Source organism: Rhinolophus sinicus, linkage group LG03 (genome assembly GCF_036562045.2).
Source record: "Rhinolophus sinicus isolate RSC01 linkage group LG03, ASM3656204v1, whole genome shotgun sequence".
NCBI classification, from domain to species: Eukaryota; Metazoa; Chordata; class Mammalia; order Chiroptera; family Rhinolophidae; genus Rhinolophus; species Rhinolophus sinicus.
This window is the reverse complement of record NC_133753.1, coordinates 38482847-38504815: the sequence shown is the minus strand read 5'-3', so window position 1 is coordinate 38504815 and position 21969 is coordinate 38482847. Positions and strand designations below refer to the sequence as shown.

General features: G+C 36.4%; 1 protein-coding gene across 6 annotated transcripts in view; it reads right to left on the bottom strand.

The window, feature by feature from the left end:
* GCH1 (GTP cyclohydrolase 1) overlaps positions 1-21969 on the bottom strand; it is a 139981-nt gene that overhangs the window by 104414 nt on the left and 13598 nt on the right. For all 6 annotated transcript variants that reach the window (XM_074327457.1, XM_019725737.2, XM_074327458.1 and 3 more), the window contains exons 2-3: positions 13901-14010; positions 9433-9488 (exon numbers count right to left, since the gene is read on the bottom strand). In XM_074327457.1, the coding sequence (XP_074183558.1) occupies positions 9433-9488; positions 13901-14010 (166 nt within the window). The remainder of the gene's footprint in view (positions 1-9432; positions 9489-13900; positions 14011-21969) is intronic.

The window sequence follows — 21969 nt, the reverse complement described above, 5'->3', positions numbered from 1 at the left end:
AGTTTGCTTAGGGAAAACATAGAGATAAGCAATTTTAAAGCTTCCAAGTCATCAATTTTGGGCCAAGTCTTAAGTGTTATTGTTTAATCAGAGCTTAAAGTACAAGTTAAAAATAAAAAGACTATTTGTTAATTAATAGACAGGCCACTGTACCTACTAAACCTATTAGGATAATCAGATTAGAACTGAACAGACTTCTTCAGACATCTCTTTATAAGATAGGTCTATATAATAAGCACTCAATATGTTTAACCCCCCTAAAACAAAAGCCTCCTGATCTTAGCTTATAACACAATCTGTCAAGTGACAATTTTCTCCTTTCAACATCTTTCACTGTAGCTGTGAAATGTAGAGCTGGCCACGTGAATCACCCACTTTAGAATAACAAACCATGTTCAAGACCTCTTCTTTAAAATTTGTCTGTTAGTCATGAATTTGGACTCAATTTAAGGAATGCCTTACCGATGAGGCATTTTAAGGCTCTTCCCCCCAACATGACCCTCAAAGAGAATTGACAACTTGCTCCTTAGACCTCAGTTACAGCTAATAAAGTCAATAAACAGGACGCCACCCTATTCACCACTCAGGCAGAAGGCAGGAGCCACTCTGATTCTTCTCTGTGTTCCCAGAAGGTAAACAACATTGAAGGAACACAATTACACACATTTTTTTTTATTTTGAACAAAAACGTGAGAAAGCATGGTTCAAGCTCCTAGATAGAAAATATGTCTTATTCTCACTGGGTCAAATTTCTGTATATATGACTTGTGATTGTTTCCCAGGTGATTAATTTCTTATATAAGTAGGAGATGCCATCGCATTAAAAATTAGTAACATCTTTCTGCTCATAGTTATCATTTTTTTTTAGAGTAGAATTTCAGGTACAACATTAAACAATAGTGGTTAATATTGGGCTTCCATATTTTGCTCCACATTTTAATAGGAATGTCTCTAACATTTTACTATCATGCACGGTGTCTGTTTCTGGTAGATAGCCGCTATCATGCCAAAGAAAGGTCATTCATGCATACATGTCGAGTGCCTACTAGGTATATGATTATGAACAGGGTCCCTATACTCATAGAGTTTATTTCTTATTCCTCGTTTATTCTTCATTGTTTTCAGTTAAGAAGTGTTGAATTTCTGTCTTCTCAGCATTAAAAAAATTCATATGGCTTCCCTGAATTAAATATGTGTGTGTGTGTGTGTGTGTGTGTGTGTATGTATTGCTCTCATTCTTGAAGATAATTTGTTGAGAGGTATTTGTTGGAAAAAAATTTTAGTTTGACACTGATATTTATCTGCCTTTCAATATTGCCACTGTCAGTCTAATTGCTGTTACCTTGTAGGTAATATTGTTCTCTGTGTCTGTTTTTATGATTTTTCAGTATGTGTACCATACAGTTTTCCATATTACTTCTAGGTGGGAATTTAATTTCATTTGTCCTTTTTGGGATTTATTAGGCTTCCTGAATCTGAAGACTGATATTTTGCATATGCTCTCGAAACATTTTCAGCAATTATCTTCTCTAATATTGCACCTACTCCGTTGCCTCTGTCACCTCCCGGAATTTCAATTAAGGGCATATTAGACTTTTTCAGTCTTCCAGGTCTCTTATATTCTCATTCATATTTTCCATGTGTTTCTCTGTGCTGCTTTCTGCGCAATTTCTTCAGACCTTTCTTCCAGTTCACTGATTATTTTCAGTTGTGCCTAAACTACTATTTAATATGAGGGTATTTGGGCTTTGGATTCAATTATCACTCTTTTTTAAGAAGTTATATTGGTACTTTTTTCCAATCTGCCTGGCTAATTACTCCTTTGTCAAGCTTTCAGTACTCTTATTTTCTAACATACTTGCTGTATATTCTGTTAACTCCAGAAACTGTCCTCATTAACCATATGTTTCAGCTAACTCTGACCCATAGTGGCTTGTTTTCTTTTACTTTTGGTGAACTCATGCTCCTTGGAACATCATTTGTGGGAATTCTTTGAAGCCTGCATAAAAGTGCATCAGAGAATGTGCGCTTGTTTCTGCTAGGTATTGGAGGATTACCTCGTTGGTGACATTTTAAATCAAATTATTTGCTGGAGTTTTTTTGAGGCCCACACAGGTCATGTGAATTCTGACCCCAAACCCCTGTGAATACATGTTTATTGGCTCTTTTTCCTGCCCTCCCCAGAATAAGACTAATAGGTTAAGTATCTCCCTGAATTTGGGGTAGATTAGGGAGGACAGAACCCTGACTTTGGCTCCAATGCTGGCTAATTCCTGTGGATTCTCACCGGAATTGCCTTATATTTCACCCAGTGTGTGACATGTTTATATACATTATATCTTAGTATGTTACACCAAGAGGGATATCATTACAGTCTTGTTTACCATACTCCCAGAGTCAGTAGTTCTCAATTTTAATCTAAACCATTCTGTATTCTTTGAGTCGACCTCCCTGGGTCATGATGAAAACAGTACTTATAGCCTGCTAAAGTGTATATACCAGGGGTGCCAAAAAAATGTATACATATGACTTGTATTCATCTTTTGTTATCGGTGTATATTGAGTATTACAATTTTAATAGTTTTTTCCTCTTAAAATGTGTATACATTTTGTTGGCACTGTGTGTGTTTGTGTGTGTGTGTATGATTTTTACAACTACATTCATAAGTGAGATTAGTTTATAATTTTTTAAATGCTAATTTTATCAGGCTTTGTTATTAGGGATGGGCAGCTTCATCAAATTAATTGTAGAGCTTTTCAAGTTTTCCTATGCTCTTGAATTATTTATACCACATGGGAATTAGTGGTTATTTGGATGTTTGAAAGAATGCCTATTAAATTGACTGGGTGCAGCTCCTTCCACTCCCACCCCACCCCCAACATTAATTTGACTTTTTCTAAAGGTTACTAGTTTATCAAGATTTTCTAACCCTTGATTTATTCCCTTCTCTCTCCATCTTTGTTTTTAAAAAAACTTATCCGTAAATGTTCAAAGTTTTTGAAGCATATTTTAGTTACATAGCTTCTCATTCCAAGGTATAAGTATTCATTCTCTCAATCTGACTTCCAAGCAATCTATGATACAAGATTTTCAACATTTGGACTTATGCTTTCTATTCGAGCTTTCTAAATTAAATTTTTTTATTTTGCCTTCTTTCTTTCCTGTTTGTTCCATTAAGTTTTCTTAGTTTTTTTTAAAAAAAAAATTAAATTCTTAGTTTATTTGTTGTATTTCTTATTTAATAATTAAAGCATTTGTGGCTATAAATTTAACTCCAAAGTGCTTTTTAAAAATGTCAGCTTTGAGATATAATCGACATAAAAATTGTAAGATATTTAAAGTGTACATCATGGTGATATACATATACATTGTGAAAGGATTACCCCCATCTAGTTAATTAACACACCCATCACTTTATATATATTGTGTGTATGAGAGAGAGAGAGAGAGAGAGAGAGAGAGAGAGAGAGAAATTGAGAACAATGAACTTGGGAGTACAGATGTCTCTTCAATATCCTGTCTTCATTTCCTTTGGATATACACCCAGAAGTGGGATTGCGGAATCATATGGAAGTTCTATTTTAATTTTTTGAGGAATCTCCATCCTGTTTTCTATAGTGGCTGCACCAATTAACGTTTCATTTCATTTACATTACATTTACAAACAGTGCACAAGGGTTCCCTTTTCTCCACAGCCTTACCCAACACTTATCATCTCTTGTCTCTTTTAATGACAGCCATTCTAACAGGTGTGAGGTGATATCTCATTATGGTTTTGATTTGCATTTCCCTGATGATTAGTGATGCTCAGCACCTTTTCATGTACGTATTGGCCATCTGTATATTTTCTTTCGAGAAATGTTTATTCAGTTCCTCTCTCCATTTTTTAGTTGGGTTGTCTGCTTCTTTGCTATTGAGTTGTACGAGTTCTTTATATATTCTGGACATTAACCCTTATCAGATATATGATTTGAGAATATTTTCTCCCATTTTGTAGATTGCGTTTTCATTTTGCTGATGGTTTCCCTTGCTGTGCACAAGTTTTTAGTTTGATGTAATCCTCCTTGTTTATTTTTGTTTCTGTTGCCTTTGCTTTTGGTGTCAAATCCAAAAAAATCTCCAAAAGACCAATGTCAAAGAGCTTACCTCTATGCTTTCTTCTAGGAGTTTTACGGTACCTGGTCTTAATGTTCAAGTCTTCAATCCATTTTGAGGGAATTTTTTCTATCATGAATGATGTTGCATTTTTCAAATGCTTTTCTACATCTATTGAAATGATCATATGACTTTTATTCATTTTGTTAATGTGGTGTATCACACTGATTGACTTGCCAATGTTGAACCATCTTTGCATCCCTGGAATAAATCCCTTTTGATTGTGGCGTATGATCTTTTTAATGTATTGTTGAATTTGGCTTAATATTTTGTTGAGAATTTTTGCATCTATATTCATCAGGGATATTGGCCTATAATTTTCTTTTCTTGTAGGGTCCTTGTTTGATTTGATATCAGGGTAATGCTGATCTCAAAAAATGAGTTTGTAAGTGTTCCCTCCTCTTCTACTTTTCAGAAGAGTTTGAGGAGGACTGGTATTAATTCCAAAATACAGCTTTGTACTTCAGATTTTATACATTGGTATACAGTGTTTACATCATTATGGTTTTCTATCATGTCAAAGGAATTTAAAAGAACTTCAGCCTCTAAATAACTGGTTTTAAAACTAACTTTGTATTAATTTCTAATTTTCTTGTTACACAATCACATGTTCAATTTTTTTTTAAGTTTATGCTTGCCTTCTGGCCAACATTCTATTACTCTGCTTTGTATATGCTTTTTATCTGTCTCAATCAAAGATTGAGAGGTAGTGTTCCCACCCACTTCTTTCAGGTTTGTCAGATTCTTTATGCATTTCAGCAAGTTCCTGTTTTCTGTTTTGAACCCATTTGACACAAAAGGATTCACGACCACTTTTATCATGAAATTTCATGAAAATAAGAAGACCCACTTTGTCCCCTTTGTTAAATTTTGTCTTAATTTTATTTTGAACTTTTATGATTTTTTAAAAAATAAATGGGACATAGTTGGGTACTGGATGTAACCCAATGGACATCTTACTTAAATAGCTCACTTACTGATCATACATACAACCTCTGTGCTAGGTTCCTCTCTTTTCTCTTTTGCATTATTCTTTCTTTCCTCTTCCTCCTCCTCTGGCAACTGGGAAAGTAATCTGGTGACACTTTTGCAGGAAGAACGAATGGACAGTATAATTTAACCCTTGCAAATCTTAAGAGTATTTCTGATGCCTTCATATGACTTGACTTGACAAGCTTGACTTGACACCAGGCTACAAATGCGCAGGTGTGGCTAAAGCAAAGAGAAAAAGTGCAGCAGGAGATGGAGCTGGATCACTGTGGGACTTGTCAGCTAGAGTAAGGAGTCTGAACTTTACCTTAAAAGCTATAGGGAGCTATGAAGGAGCAGCAGCATCAAATCCACACGTTAGAAAGAACATCCTAGCACATATGAGAGCAGATTTAAGGACCCTAAGAGATTAGAGGCAAATAGGAGTTAGGAATTTAACCTATAATCCAGGAAGCACATAAGCAAAACCCAACAGAGTAGTAGCAAGGATAGCGAGAAGGCAGCACGGGAACAGGAGGGAAGAAGGGGTACGGCACGAGGTCAGTGAGCATGTGACAGCAATGGATGGATTCCCGCTCACTCCTTGCCCCAAAATACATTCCAGATGGAACAAAGACTTAAATATGAAAATAACCCAGAAAACATGAGTTTATGACTACATAAACATTTTTAACTTCTTTATGGAAAAATAATACTATAAAACAAAATCAAAAGACAAGTGACACGCCTGGAACACTTATTTGGAGCACCTGACCTAACTGCTTTAACATTCACAGAGCTCATACAAATCAGTAATAAAAAGACAAGCAACCCAATGGAAAAATTAGCAAAGGCTAAGTGAGGAAGTTTCTGAAAAGATTCGACCTCACTCTATTAAAGAAATGCAAATTAAAACAACAGGTACCATGTTTCACTTACCAGTTTCGCAAAGATTGAAAAGTGTGATGAAACCCCATGTTAGCAAAAGTGTGGAAACACACACACCCTTCATCTATTATTGGAGTATAAATTGGTATAATCTTTTTTGGAGAGCAATCTGGTAATATCAAAAATTCAGCTACCCTTAACCCAGCAATTTCACTCTAGTCATTTATCTTACAGATAGACTCAAAGTATGCAAATACATAAAAATATGTTCACCAAAGCATTATTTTCCTTTCTTGACAACAGCGTCAAACTGTAGACTATATTTATTTATATCAAAGACTGGTTAAATGAATTATATTAATCAATCAAAGAAATACTATGTGGCTATTAAAAGGAACTTGGACTTTCTGGATTAAAACATGTCCAAGGGATTTAAATGTATTTTAAATTAAAAAAAAAAAAGTTGTACAGAATGTACAGATTTTTTGTTTTGTTTTGCTAGTTTTAAAGAACTATATGTTTGTGTTTGCACAGAAATTTTCTAGAAGGATAGTGAAAGAAATATCGAGTTTTAACTCTGGGGAATGGAAATAGGAAAGAAAAGCTTTCCCTTTACTCACTTATTTGTATTTAAATGTAACTGGTAAGTGTGTTACTTTTATAATTGAGAAAGAGAAAAAAAGAATGTTTACTTTGTAATCTGATGCCCACCCTACTGTTTTAACTCTCCTTCACCCCTGCCTAAATTTCATTTCTGTCAATCGAATCCACTCCCTACCCACTGGAATATGCCTTGCTCCTGCCCTCCTATTTGCCTTTGCTCATGTGTTCACTACACCTAGAGGAACTTCTCTTCCATTTAGAATTCTGCTCAGCCGTCCACCTCTGGTTGTCTTCATTCCCGCAAGGCCATGGCCACTGAGTGCTCCAAACCAGGCATTTCTGTGGCACCTGTTGTCTCATACTCTTGCCCTCCTTAGGGCAGCAGCTCTGTCCTACTTCTCTCTAGCACCGTACCCTTTCACAGTAGGTGCTTAATAAATAGATTAACCAGGGCTACCCAAGGCACTACATTTGAAAGTCAAGATTTAATTATGTTCACTCAATTATTCTAAGACAAGAAAACGAATATATGCTCAATGGATTTTCAGCAACAAAAGGAATTTCTATTCAAACTAAGTTTACTCTAGAATTCTATTAGAGTTAAACCAGATGAACTCACTTCTGGCATTTTCTTGTTACTTAAGGCTTTACTGTTTGGTATTTGACTTCTGTGGCACTGAAAGGTCATTCGTTTAAAGGCAAGCATATAACAAACTTCACATACAAGATTAAAATGAATGGTGAAGTTTTCCAAAGACATTACGTTTGCTTTAGCTTCATGCCCTAAATATTCTTAGTTCTTATAGGGAGTAAGCAGTTGGATAAATCTTAGTCTTCTTCTCTATTTAATGGACGCTTTATTCAAATTTTTTACAAAATATCTGAAAGTAACACACTCAGTTCTTTGGCTTAGTGTTCCATTTTTTTTCTTAATTTTCAATCCTATTAGTGCAAGGACAAATCCCCAGGCTAATAATCAACTCTTTTGTATTGTTTCATAAAAGCTTAATTTGGGGGGTTCTTTTCCTTTCCCTAGGAAAGGAAATAGCCAAAGATTATCCCCTTCTACCCCCAAGTTACCATTTACTCCAAGATTTCACTGGATTAGTCTAGAATCCATTTCCATGAAGGGTTAACCATGGTCTACACAGTATGGCCTTGTAGAGAAGGCTTTTTACCTTAAGACCCAGGCTTAATGTGGCCTGCCAAGCATTCTTATAATATGAAAGCTATGTACTACACACCTTTCACACATGGACAATCTGTTACAGTCCACGGCAGTACCAGAGTTTCTATATGGGGAAGGTGTAGGGCTGGCAATAGAAATTACAGCAGTGTTGATTGCCCCATCACCACCGATACCCTTTTCAGCCAACCCTCGGCACTGCCACTGGGTACAGATCACTGAAGGGTGGCAGGATGTTTCTGGATTTGTGTTAAGAGCCTTATTGCAGTGAAGCAATTACAGGTATGCTGTAATAACATCCTTTCTGGTGGCAAGAGTGCTGACCAGGAATAAGGTCAGAAACGAGGGATGTTAAAGTTTTTTCTTCTACTTACTTTCTCCTTAATCCCTAGAGGAAATGAGTGAGAAAGTGGAAGTGAAAACAAAAGTAAAAAGGACAGCTGTGGAAAGCAGCTAACAGACGGCTGGATGGTTTTTACAGATTCCGACACAGAATTGAAAAAGGTCGGACCACCATTTCAGGATTGTGGTGAATCCCAGAGTTTAAGTGGAGAAGAAACAGGAACACATCAGAGTCCCAGGATAGTCAGTTGGTCACAAAGATTCATTTACTTCAATTTTGATGTGATCTCTATAACCTCAATCAAGTTATCCAAACTTAGCTTGGTTTATTTTATAGAGGGGTCAGAGGTGGCACTTGACTGTATATTCATTACCTAGTCCTTCATTTTGTTCTTAACCTTCTCAACATGCGCGCGCGCACACACACACACACACACACACACACACCCCTCCCATTATTTCCCCAGGACTCACCAACTTTATACAAAAAAATTACAAAAGAAGATATTTAGGGGCATTAAAATATTGGTCACTAGGTCTATCAGAAATATACGAACACTGACGCTCAAGTTGACTTCCAGTTAAACATAGATTACCATGCTTGCATATCACCACTCCTTCCTAAAACCCAAATAAAGATGGTAGCAAAGGAACTTTTTAAAAGGCATGAACCCACAGGATAAAGAATGGAAAAGAAGACTGTAGTAGAAAGGAGAGAAATGGGTGAGAGTAAGCATTGTCTTGGAAGAGAGCTGAGAAAGCCAAGCGAGACAGTCTTGGGTCTGCAGAGGCAAAGAAACCAGAAGTGAACTGACTGAGAGATGCCTGGAGGTATGCAGGAGGCAGGACGGAGGCTCCAAACAGTGGTTTGATTAAAATCTGAAAACAGTGCAGTGCAGTTAGACCCTTGCCCAAGTTTCCTCTCCCACCCCTCACTTATAGCTAAACCACCCTTAAAGGAAAGGGGCCGGACTGATTGCTCCCTGGGTCCTCTCCAGCCAGGGACCAGGGAAGGCTCTCCAGAGAATGGTGTGAGCTCAGACTTCAAATGGAAGTGGAAGAAGGGGTGGGAGGTGGGGGAGGAGGGTAGGCAATCGGGGAGTGAGAGGAAAAGGGCATTTGTGTTTCAGGTCCTCTAAGTCTGTCTCAGAGACTGTCAAATTTAAGTTGCAATGTGTCATCCACGTTAGATCCACACTGGTCAAGAAAGAAAGCCCGATGAGATTCTCACCGTGTAGGGGCAGATTCTATAAACCTGTTTTCCTATTCATCACACGGTCATACTTACCTCGCAAGTTTGCTGAGGCCAAGGACTTGCTTGTTGGGAAGATAACCAATGTGAACCTTCAGAGAAGAGACAGAAATCATGAGCTAAGTGAAAAAACAGTGCTTCCTTGGGACAAAATAAGGAAATACAGGATACTTATTATGTCATTCAACACAATGAAAATGTATCTTTAAGACATCTAGAAGATTTAAGACTTAGAAAAATGAAACACTTATATAAGCATATAAAAATGACATAAATGGCAGTAAAACGGAAAATATACAATGACTTAATAAAATAACAAATGTGAAGCATAGTCACAGTATTTCCTGATGACATTAAACTCCCAATAACAATTCTTAAAGTCTTTCCTCTACTGAGGGGAAACAGTCTCAAGAAAGTGCAAATTATCCTGTAGCAATATTTAAAGGTAGCCAGGAAAGCCTCCTTTATTTTATTTACTTATTTATTTTTTGAAAGCCTCCTTTAAATGGTTGAAACTGTAACTATAAATATGGCCATTCCACACATCACTGTGGCCTTAAAAGCTCCAGCCTGTTGTGGAGTCCTGCTGCACAGAAAAAGGGGCTCCATGCCCTTTGTTGTGCATGGCAGCCCCATTTCTAAGCTACTGGAGAGTACCATCTTCCTGACAGGAGAAAAAGGACACTGATACAAACGTGACTCCACAAGAACCTGGATCCGAAGTTCTTATAGAACCTACTATAAGGCAAAAGCATTTCTATAATCTTAATAGATGCTGATTAATATCTAATATATAAATGTTATCTCTCTTTGAGTGATGTATTAAGTATAAGAAAACATAATGCATCGTTCTTCAAAAAGGCTAATAAAGTAAATGGTCATTTGTGAGCAATCAATTAAGCTAATATAAAATTATACTCATTTGCATCATGGTTTGTCAGCATGTGTTGCATGTTCAGCTAATATTTACTGTACACTTGAATAATTGATCTAGCAGTAATTAGTGATTTTTCATCTACTACTAGCGCTATGCTTGGGGAGTTTGAGAATACCAACTCATCTTCTTCCTGGCTGGCAGAAGAACAAAGAAAAGTAGCACCTGAATGTTAGGTATTTCAAAGAAAAATTAGAGAGTTAAAACTTTCCCATAGAACCAAGGCCTTCTGTACCACCTGAAATTTTTATACCTATGAGCAGAGTTATCATTTGTATATTCATTATACTATTTTGGGTCCTCCTAAAGATCCGTTTAAGTCATTTAAATGTCCATTTCAGGAAATCGCCACTGAATAATATATTTAAAAACAGAGTTAGCTGGAACACAAACACAAAGGTGATCATAGCAGAAGGTAACAGGATATAGTGATGCGATATTGCAAATTATAATAAATACTATATATTTGGTCTTCATCCACAATTCCTGATTCACAGCTCCCCAAATCCTTGGAATCTCTCAAGTGCTGAGAGTGGAAATGCAAATTCATGATGCTATTTTGGATTCTTGTTTAAATCAATAGTAAGACAGTTGACACAACTGGAAAATGTAAATATGGGTTAGTTATTAGATGCTATTTAGGAATTACTGTTAATTTTGTTTATGGTAGTCCTACTATGGATAAGCATGAAAATATTGTTTTATAGATATGTATTAATAATTAGTGATAAAAAGTCATGCTGCCAATACATACTCATACGTTGCAAATTTTACTGCTAACTTTTTAGGTTGATAATCAAATTGAACTTATGTTTCTAAAAAAATCTTTATCTTTTAGAGAGACATATTATAAGATATTATGGAAAAAATAACATAACATATAGGATTTGCTTCAAAATAGTCCAGTGGGAACGTCCCCTATATATAACAAGATTGGTCCTTTACTGATAACTGTTGAAGTTGGTTGACGGGCACACAGAACTTTATAATACTAGTCTTTCTATCCTGTATATGTTTAATATTTTCTATAACAAATCGTTTTTAAAAGAGAGAGAAACCACTACACACACATCAGAATACTAAACTTAAAAAGACTTAAAGTGCCAAGTGTTGGCAAGGATAGGAAGTGACTGGGACTCATGAAAGTATGTGAAGTGTAAATAGGTACAACACTAATAAATAAGCAAGAGTACAACCTATGACCCTGCAGTTCCACTTGTAAGTACATTCCTAATAGAAATGCATGCATATGTGTACCAAAAGAATGCTGTTAGCAGTTGAGGGAAGAGTGAAAATAGGGAAAATACAAAACAGAGTCATTTTAACCAAGTTGCTAAGTTATTAACATTATAAAGGTTATGATTATGAAGGCATGAGGAAACAATTCTTTTTCTCATCTTAACTAGCCTGGGCACTTAAAATTTTGAACTCTCCAGTCATGTATCAATACCTAGGTATATACCAGTTCATTGTGCGTCAATGCCCAGGCATACATCAAGCCTACAAACAACCTTCAGACTACCTCCTAAAGAACTCAGGATGTGATCGTACTTCCAGGACTGATAACTGTCCTGGACAAATCCAAGGGCTAAGAATTCAGGACTAAGAATTCAAGGATATGACTTTTACTCTGAGTAAGAACTCTGAACTTTTCTTTCTTCTTCAGAACAAAAGTTCTGGGTTTTTGCCTGGCTGTGTTTCCAGTTTGCAAACTCTAAGACCCTTGAATAGATTTTTATCATTTATTTCTAGTTAAAGACTCTTTGTGCTCAATTGACACAATATTGTTTGTAATAGCAAAACAAACACACACATACACACAAAGAAAGAAAAACAACACAAATGTCCACCAAGAACAGAATAGATGAATTAATTGTAGTATGCATGTACAGTGGAATAATACTAATATATAGCAATGAAAATAAACAAAGCACAATGACTCTTACAATGTGGAGCAAAAGAAGCCAGACACAGAGTATATGCTGTCGATTCTTTCCATTTATACATATAGTCTGTGCTGCTTAACAAAGGGGATACATTCTGAGAAATGCATCAGTAGGCAATGTTGTTATGTGAACATCAGAGTTCATTTACACAAACCTAGATGGTATATTCTACTACACACCTAGGCTATATGCTATAGCCTGTTTCTCTGAACGGGAGGAAAAATAAGTTTTGCCTCCATCCATCTGGATTCTTGGCTGAGACATCCCTAAAATAAAAGACAGATTGACAGGAGAAAAAACAAAAGTTTAATAACATGTCTATTTCCTGTATACATGGGAGAGACCCAGGAAAACTGAGTAGCTCAACAAAATGGCCGAAGCCATCACCTGAAATATCATCTTCAGCTGAAGACGAAAGATGTTAGGGGTCGGGGAATCAGTCAGGGAGGTGACCAGGAAAAGCACAGTGACATGGGGAAGGTTGTTAAGCAGACTTAAGTCATTGCCTTCTGCATGGATAAGAGCTTCTAGAGATAAGGTATCACTAAGTGAAAGGAATGTTTCAGCCCCATTATAATCTTATGTGGGCCCTAATTAACCAAAAAGTCCTTGTGCAACAGATGACTGTACTTGAAAAACAAGCACAACTAATCTACCTGTGAGGACAACAGATGGGTTAGGATTAGGAAGGGCCACAAGGTGAGCTTCCAGGCTACTAATAATGTTCTAGTTCTTGATCTATAAGGTAGTAAGGAATACCTGTATGATTTGTGCATTTTCTATGTTTCACGTCTATAAAATATTTAAAAATGAAACACTTTAACAAAAAAATATGTAAAGCAAATGTTAACACATTTCAGGTGCTGGGTATATAGGTAGGTAGTCATAGCACTATTTCTTATAAATCAACTATTTGAAAATTATTAATAAGAAGTCAAAATAAAATAAAATTATAATGTGGGGGAGGGGGAGAAAACGGACAACTCTTGGTCCTAAATCCACACATTCTTAAAGGTATGTTTAACACCAACAAGCTGGATAACATTATCTAGTTTGCATACATTAGATTCATTTTTCCTACCGTGTTTCCCCGAAAATAAGACCTAGCCGGACAATCAGCTCTAATGCGTCTTTTGGAGCAAAAACTAATGTAAGACCCGGTCTTATTTTAAAGACCCGGTCTTATTTTACTATAATATAAGACCGAGTCTTATATAATATAATATAAGACTGGGTATAATATAACATAACATAACATAACATAATGTAATATAATTCCAGGTCTTATATTAATTTTTGCTCCAAAAGACGCATTAGAGCTGACTGCCCGGCTAGGTCTTATTTTCGAGGAAACACAGTAGAGAAAAAGAGAAAACCTTAATTTCATTATTTTAACCTATTCATATCGTATTTTCAATGAAATGCTTGCCCTGAGCGCCTTCTGCTACTTTGTTTTTGTTAACTTCAAGCTATTAGATTAGTCAGGTTGACAGAAATGTTTATATATAATTCCAAATATCAGGAATATTAAAAATTAGGTAATAATTTTGAATATAATTATCCTAATTTAAAATTTTTCATTGTGCTTTTTAAATTGTTAGGAAGCAAAAGAGAAAAACCTTACCTTTCCAATAAATGGAACTAGGTGATGTTCACACATTGAAAACATATCTATGTCCTTCACAATCACCATCTCATCATGATCTTCATCAAATATAGCATCATTTAGGACATCTGAAATCAGAGGTTTGCTTTAGTACCATTTCCAATTTTATAGAAAGATACAGAGTAGAAAAACTAACAATCTCTATGGGTAAATATAAAGTGACAGAAAGAATGTTAATTCTGACTAAAATATTAAGGGAATGCAAATTAAAACTAGCTATGTTTCTCCCACCAAATTAGCAGTCTTTTCCTTTAAATGATGGGGGGGGAATCCTTATGCTATAGTATTACATAAAAAAAAAAAAGGCAGGATCACGAATGTATTTGCAGCATGAGAGGGAAACGGAGAGGAAGAGAGCGTGTATGCAAAACAATAGAGTGGCTATTTCTGTTGATAAAAATGGAATGCTTTCACTTTCTTCCTTACATTTTCTTGTACCTAACACTTCCTCTATGATGGATGTGTAGAAAACCATATCTGAGAAAAAAAACAAAATTCTTAGCCCTCTGACTCCTGAGGCCAGATCCAGACACATGAAAACTTCACCTCTGTTATCAACCTCCAAATAATTTTCTACTCTTACAAAGTTTCTAGTTATTGTATGCAAGTGTCAGCCTTATTCTAAACAGTTGCCTTCCTGCCTTCCTAAGGAAATAAATGCCACAGTTGTTACGTGCATGCCTGCCCAGGTTGGCTTTGGGGGATAAGTAGTGTCTTGTTTAACCAGTGGACTCCAGCATGTGTGGACAGGCATACGATATTTAGAAATAAAAAAGCTTTATTTTAAAAAAACTGCACTGATATCTGGATAGCTTGGCCAACTAGATAGAATCAAAGCACCGAGCTGTATTATTTCAAGAAATTGGGATACCCAATCTACAAAGTATGATGAGACAGAGCAGGGAGGAGATGAGTAGAGCTTGGCACCCACCTACAGCTATTCCCCTCAGAAAGGCAGGCTGCGGAGTGAGTCAGTCACAGAGAAGACGTGCAAACGCCCACCCACACAGGCTGACCTTCAGTGGCTCCACTGCTACTAGGATAGAGGCTCCCAGACACTGAGTCATCATTTAACTACAGTTATCATCCCGAGTCAGGCGACTCTGAGACACGTTTGACTGTGTAGTAGAAAAGTCATGAATGTAGTCAACAAAAAGTGAACATATGGGGTTTAGATACACACACAAACACGACACCCGTTAGGAGAGGCTGATAAAATACAGCGAGGAGAAGGCTCAGTGCCCTTCTTTAAGTAAACACTCCTTCTCCAAAAGCAGTCTTCTATTCTGAATTCTCTGCTCTAACCTTCAGTCATATTCCTGAAAGAAGTCCAAAAATAGATCCTTAGCGCTCTCCCGAGTATCCTACACTTCTCCAAGATTTTAATATAACATTATTGCAATGAATAGCTTACTAAAATTCTAGCCACGCAAGGAATCTCCTGAAAGAAAAATTAAACACAAAATATTTCTTAAAGAAAGAGCAAAAGAAAATGGTGAAATGTAGGAAGCAGTCATTTGCTTTCTCTGGCAAAGAATAAGAACATCCCATTCTAAGCTCTGACAATAATCATCTGGCCTATATTAAAAGCTGGCCCTTGAGTTAGGCTAAATTAGCACTCGGTTCCATCACTAACTAGCTGTTGGACCTTGGGCAAGGCACTTTGTGTCTCAGTCTTCTCAGCTATATAATGGGAATGAAAAAATTACCTACTTCACAGGGGTATCCTGAGGATTAAATGAGATAATCCACTTATGTTTATAATTATGCAGGTGAAATAAGTGGCAGTTGTTATTATAATTATGATTAAGGGAGTTGCTAAATTATGTGTCCCATGCACACTAACCTACATCAGAATTTCAAAGGTAATAATGTGCTTCTAAGAGACAGACTACAGATAAGGAAAAAATAGTAATTTTACAATGGGCAAACCTGGCAGACATTCCCTTATGCAAGTAATCAAGTTAACTCCACCAGTAATAAGACATATTTGATACTGTGCAGCTCCTGATAGAATATAAGAAGGGCACATCACCTCTGTGGTATTCTTCCCAAAAATCTGTAACTGCAGCCTAATCACCAGACAGACTGAGCGACACAATAGCTAAGTACCGTGTTTCCCCCAAAATAAGACCTAGCCAGACAATCAGCTCTAATGCGTCTTTTGGAGCAAAAATTAATACAAGACCCGGTCTTATTTTACTATAATATATTTACTATAATATTACTATAATACAATATTTTACTATAAGACCGGGTCTTATATAAGACTGAGTATAATATAATATAATATAATATAATATAATATAATATAATATAATACCTGGCCCTATTTTACTATAAGACTAGCTATATAATATAATATAATATAATATAATATAATATAATATAATATAATATAATATAATATAATACCGGATCTTATATTAATTTTTGCTCCAAAAGACGCATTAGAACTGATTGTCCAGCTAGGTCTTATTTTCAGGGAAACACGGTAAGTACTCTTTAAAAAAAACATGGAAAGACTGAGGAGCTATCACAGATTAGAGAAGACTATAGAAACATAACAACTAAATCCATTGAAAAAACTAAAGTCTGTAGTTTAGGTAATAGTATTGTACCAATATTAGTTTTTTAAGTATTGATAACAGAGGGAGCTGGGAAAGAGTATATAGAAACTCTCTGTACTATCTTTGTAATTATTCTGTGAGTCTAAAATTATATCAAAATAAAAAAGTAAAAAAAGAAAGAAAGCAATAGGACAATGTCCATCAACTAGGACGTATAAACAATGGATCACTACCTAGCAATAAAATGGAATAACTACTAATACATGTACTAAGATGGCTGAATCCTCCAAAGAATTATACTAAGGGAAAGAAGCCACACACAAAATAACTACGTATGAGATCCCAGGAAAGGTAAATATAGTGATAGCAAGCAGACAGATGGTTTACCAGGGACCAGAAAGGTGGGTGAGAGAGGATTGGCTACAAGAGAAACTTTTTTGGGTGATGAAAACAGTCTGTATCTTCCTTGCACTGGTGGGTATACAACCATATGTATTTGTCAAAACTCAAATGGCACACATAAAGTTGGTGAATTTTATTGAATTTAAGTTATACCTTAATAGAGTTAACTTTTAAAAATAAAATTTAAAAAACCTGTAGTATAATATACAACCTTTGGTGTAAAGAAAGGGGAGATGTGAACGTATACATACCGTGTTTCCCCGAAAATAAAACCGGGTCTTATATTAATTTTTGCTCCAAAAGATGCATTAGGGCTTATGTTCAGAGGAGGTTATCCTGAAAAATCTTTCTAGGTCTTATTTTCCAGTTAGGTCTTATTTTCGGGGGAACACGGTACATACATGTGGTTATCTTCAAAAAGAAACACTGAAAGAATAAATCAAAAAGCTAATAAAAATGATTGCCCATAAAGAGAACAGGGAAGAAAAGATAGGGATAGAAGTGAGACACCTTTGAATATAATTTGTTATGTAGTTTTGACTTTGAAATCATGTAAATGTTTTACACACTCAAAATTAAACCAAAAAGAACAAAACTAGCGACCCTTATACTTAATACTTTGTGTGGTAATGGAACACTAATGTGTTGCTTATGTCCCATTTCATTAAAATGAACCCAGCCTATAAACTTGACCTAGCCAAATCATTCTTCTTCAATAACAAAGTTTCCCTGCTGTATTTATTTATGTTTTGCTCCAACATATCTGAAAGCTACCATCTGTGGCTAATAAGAACAAAACACTATCACAGATTGTTTTAATTTCCTGCCTGTTATCAGTAGCAAGAAGGTAACCCTGGAAACAAGGATTTATGGCATTCTATTTCCTACTGTTGGTCATAACCAATAAAGAAAACCAAAGCAGCCTCCAAAAGTTAAAGTTTTGTCTACCACAACACTACATACAAAAAAGCATAAAAGCATACCGTTCTCATGTCATTCATGACAATAAGTAACCCTGCAGGGCAGCCATCTCTCAAGTATTTAGTCCCTGCCTAAAAGTACAGTAAGGCAGGCCCACAATATGAACCCCAGCACTTATTTAAGCATGCTTTGAAGCAGGGGGTCTCAGACTCCCCAAATGGGCTTGTTAAAACACAAATCACTAGACCCCACCCCCAGAGCTTCTGATTCAGTAGGTCTGGATGGTGGGCCCGAGAATTTGCATTTCTTACAAGTTTCCAGAAGACGCTAATGCTCCTGGTCTGAGAACCACTTTGAGAGTCCCTGTTTTGACATCTTTTATGTTTGGGGCTACAACATAGAATCAACACCTTCAAAAGGCTTCTACTCAAACAAAATATATATTAAAAACAGGTTTCTGCTGGGGTAAGGGGTGGGGGTGGGGGCAAAGGAAAAGGAAACTCCTGGGAGATATCCCCGCAAAAGGAAACTTTTATCTAATGGAGTTTCTTTTGAATGAGTAATAACAGGAATTAGCACTATCTAGGGTGTTTCGTGATCAGCACCAAAAATTGGAGATCTCCGAGGCAGCCAGAATTTCACACCTAATGCATCTTCTGAGAGGACAGTATTAAAAGACAATGGAGTGTAGTGTAGATGCCTGACCACTGCGCTGTACACCTGAGGCTGAAGCTGACTAACAATGACTGTCAACTATAATTTAATACATATATGGTCACAATATAGCATAGGGAATAGAGTCAGTGGAACTGTAACAGCTGTATACGATGTCAGAGGGCTAGTAGAATGGGGGAGGGAGGTTATCACTGTGAGCGGTGTAAATGTCTAGTACATTGTTTTGTACACCTGAAACTAATTTTATATACATGTATACATGTATACATATACATATACATATACATATACATATACATATACATATACATATACATATATATATATATATAAAATGGAAGAAGGCAGGCATCCATCCTAAGGGGTAGGAATGGAATCTGCCCATTCATTTTAGAATTAAGAGAAAACACAGAAAGCAAGCGCTAAAAAGGCATCAAGCCTCTTTGCTCTTGGCTGAAATTAAAGCAACTCAAGGTGCTACTAAAGATAAGCCCACCCTGATTCAGTGGAGAAAGGTCTGAATCACTGGCCCAAACCCGCCCAACACCAAAGCTGCTTCTACCAGCACATAGCACTTATTTCATTCCACCTCCTGGTATTACTGTTATGTGTGCTAATTTCTCCCAACCTTGGAAGTGAGCGTTGTAGCTTAAGGCTTGGGAGTTTCCACACAGTGTCCTGTATACCAGGCACAGAGCCAGAGTTAAATATAGATCTTCCATTTTATCCAATTAATATGTCAGTCTGTATCCTGTGATTTACTTCCTTAAAATAGATTTAAAGAAGGGACACCAAAGAAACTCGTGGAAACAGGAACATACCAATTCTTATTGCAGCAGTATTGGTAACAGCAAATATTAAGAATTTAAATGTGTATCAGAAAAAATTGTTACACAGTTTGGGTAGAGTCAAATAATAAAATATGACCACACAGTGAAAGAGAGTGAATCTGAGCTGCGTTTATAATTTCCTGAAACAATGTCCAATTAAAAGAGCAAGTATCAGAAGCAGTAACAGATATATAAAGTATGATCCATTTAAATGAAGTAGAAATGATATTACGTGTTGTTTGTGGACATACAAATAAAATGAAAATATTGCAAAATGCATGAGGGTTACAGATCAAATTCAAAATAGTGGTTAACTCAGTAGATGGAAGGTAACAGGATCAGAAAGAGATAACTATGAAGCTTTATTTGTATTTTTTAAAGCAAAATACTACGATTTGTTGAAACTGGATGAATATTTATTAAACTAGTTCTTTATACTTTTTCTTGCATATTTGAGACATTTCATTAATGAAAAAGATTTTTTTTTTTTTTTATTTGAGGTGTTCATACACATGCTGGTGTTCTGTTTTCTTCCTGGGAAAAAAAAAGCAAGAAACTGGGGTTACCTTTGCAGAGAAGGCCTGGGGCTTCGGAGGAGGGTGACACAGGAAAGACACAGCCTGCTTCATGCAACCCTGCCAACTCCTTCAGAAACCTCCCTAAATCACAATCTGCAATTAGATAAAGCCTTCAGCCCTGAGGGTAGTGTTCAAACTTTTTGCTTTCTGCTTTCTGTTTGAAAAATGTGTCCTACGAGTTAGGAACAACAACAGTGTTAAATTAAAAGAGGGAAGAAAATCATTATCTCTGCTTTCATTTCCATCATGAGGGTTCACCTCGTTAGCACTTCCAAGACTCACAGCTTTCTGCACAAGACAGAGCTAACATTTGTAAAACTTCGCCAAAATAAGCACGAACCCAAACATTCCACAGACAGACATAATGGCAGAAACTCAGATGCATTTAGACAACCGTTCACACCATCTGCTAGAGTAGACAGAGCTGCCGCACAGCTTTGATACGATCCGTGAACTTCTTTACTAAACTGCAAAAGCGTGTGAGCAGGAAAGATCCAACGCATTGCAAAGAAGGTAAAAGTTTGGTTATTTTAAAATTTTTCACTCCTGTCATCCTTAGCAGGTAATTCCTCATGTTGCTTTTAAACAATTAAAATACAGCTAACACAACATGGATGAACCTTGAGGGCATTACGCAAAATTAAATGAGCCAGACAGAGAAAGACAAGTACTATATGGTATCACATATGTGGAATCTAAAAAACCAAACTCGTACAAACAGAGGCGAGTGGTTAGTTACAAGGGGCTGGGGGGGTGGGGGAGATGGGGAGATGTTGGTCAAAGAATACAAACTTCCAGAGAGAAGATGAATAAATTCCGGGGATCTAATGCACAGCTTTTTTATTATAGTTAACAATATTGTATTACATACTTGAAAGTTGCTAAGAGAGTAGATCTTAAGTGTTTTCATCACAAAGAATAAATGGTAATTATGTGAGGTGACAGAAGTGTTAGCTAATGCTACGGTGGTAATCATTTTGCGACATGTAAGTGTACCAGAGCAATTCATCGTACACCTCAGACTTACATGTTAGCAATGATATGCGTGCTTCATTCAGCAAATATAGTACCGGTGAGCTAGTCCCATCCTCTCATAAACATGATGTCTATTGGTGAGGGACAATTTTGTATATGAAGTTATATTTATTAAGCAAGACATTTTTCTTGATTACAGCAATAACGTTCATTGTAGTTTATAAGATACTGAAATACTGAAATGAAAAAATGGAAACACAATCTCTCTACCCAGACACAATTAACTGCTTCTTAGGGAACCAGATGCACAATGGTTCAAGAAGTAGAATGGTAAAATAGAAAGAATGAATTAAGAGAGTCGCGAGACCTGAGTTCTCATTCAAGCTTTGTGAAGACTATGACCTGGGCTACAGGGTCCTCAAGGTAAGAGGATGGTTTTAGAGAAGGAATTTAACAGGCTCCCAGGTTCCTGGCTTGCACAGCTCTGGGGATGTTGGACTCAATGATGAATTAGGACAGAGTTACCCACCCAGCCCCCCGGTCAGTGTTTGAGATGTGCATAGTGTCTAGTGGCTTTCCATACTGAAGGAGGGGGAAGCACCTGTTTTAAACTATTCAAATGTATTGATGGATAAAACCGAAGGCTACCAATCACGCACATTATTAACACTCAAAGTTATCCAAGCCAAAGAACTCTCATTCTGGTCTCAGTTTACTACTCTGAAAATTTGTGGTAAACCAAAATTAGCATTTTAGAAGGCAATCTAAGGAAGAAAACAGAGTGTGTTCAAGGAGTCATCAAAAAAAAAAAAAGAAAAAGAAAGAAAGAAAAAAGATGCACACTTGCCAAATTTAGTTTTTTAATTGGATAATTTTGTATAGCTTTCACAATCCAGCTGTTAAACTGAAAACAGAATTTACAAAACAGATGGTGGTGCCAAGGTCTGTTCTAAAGAAAGAACACACCAATCTGATAAACTACCCATTTGCTTCAAAAGCCTTTAATGGGCTCAGCCCTTATCAACCTACCTTCACTTATACCATGAGATTTCATATAGACTGATGTTATGGAACCA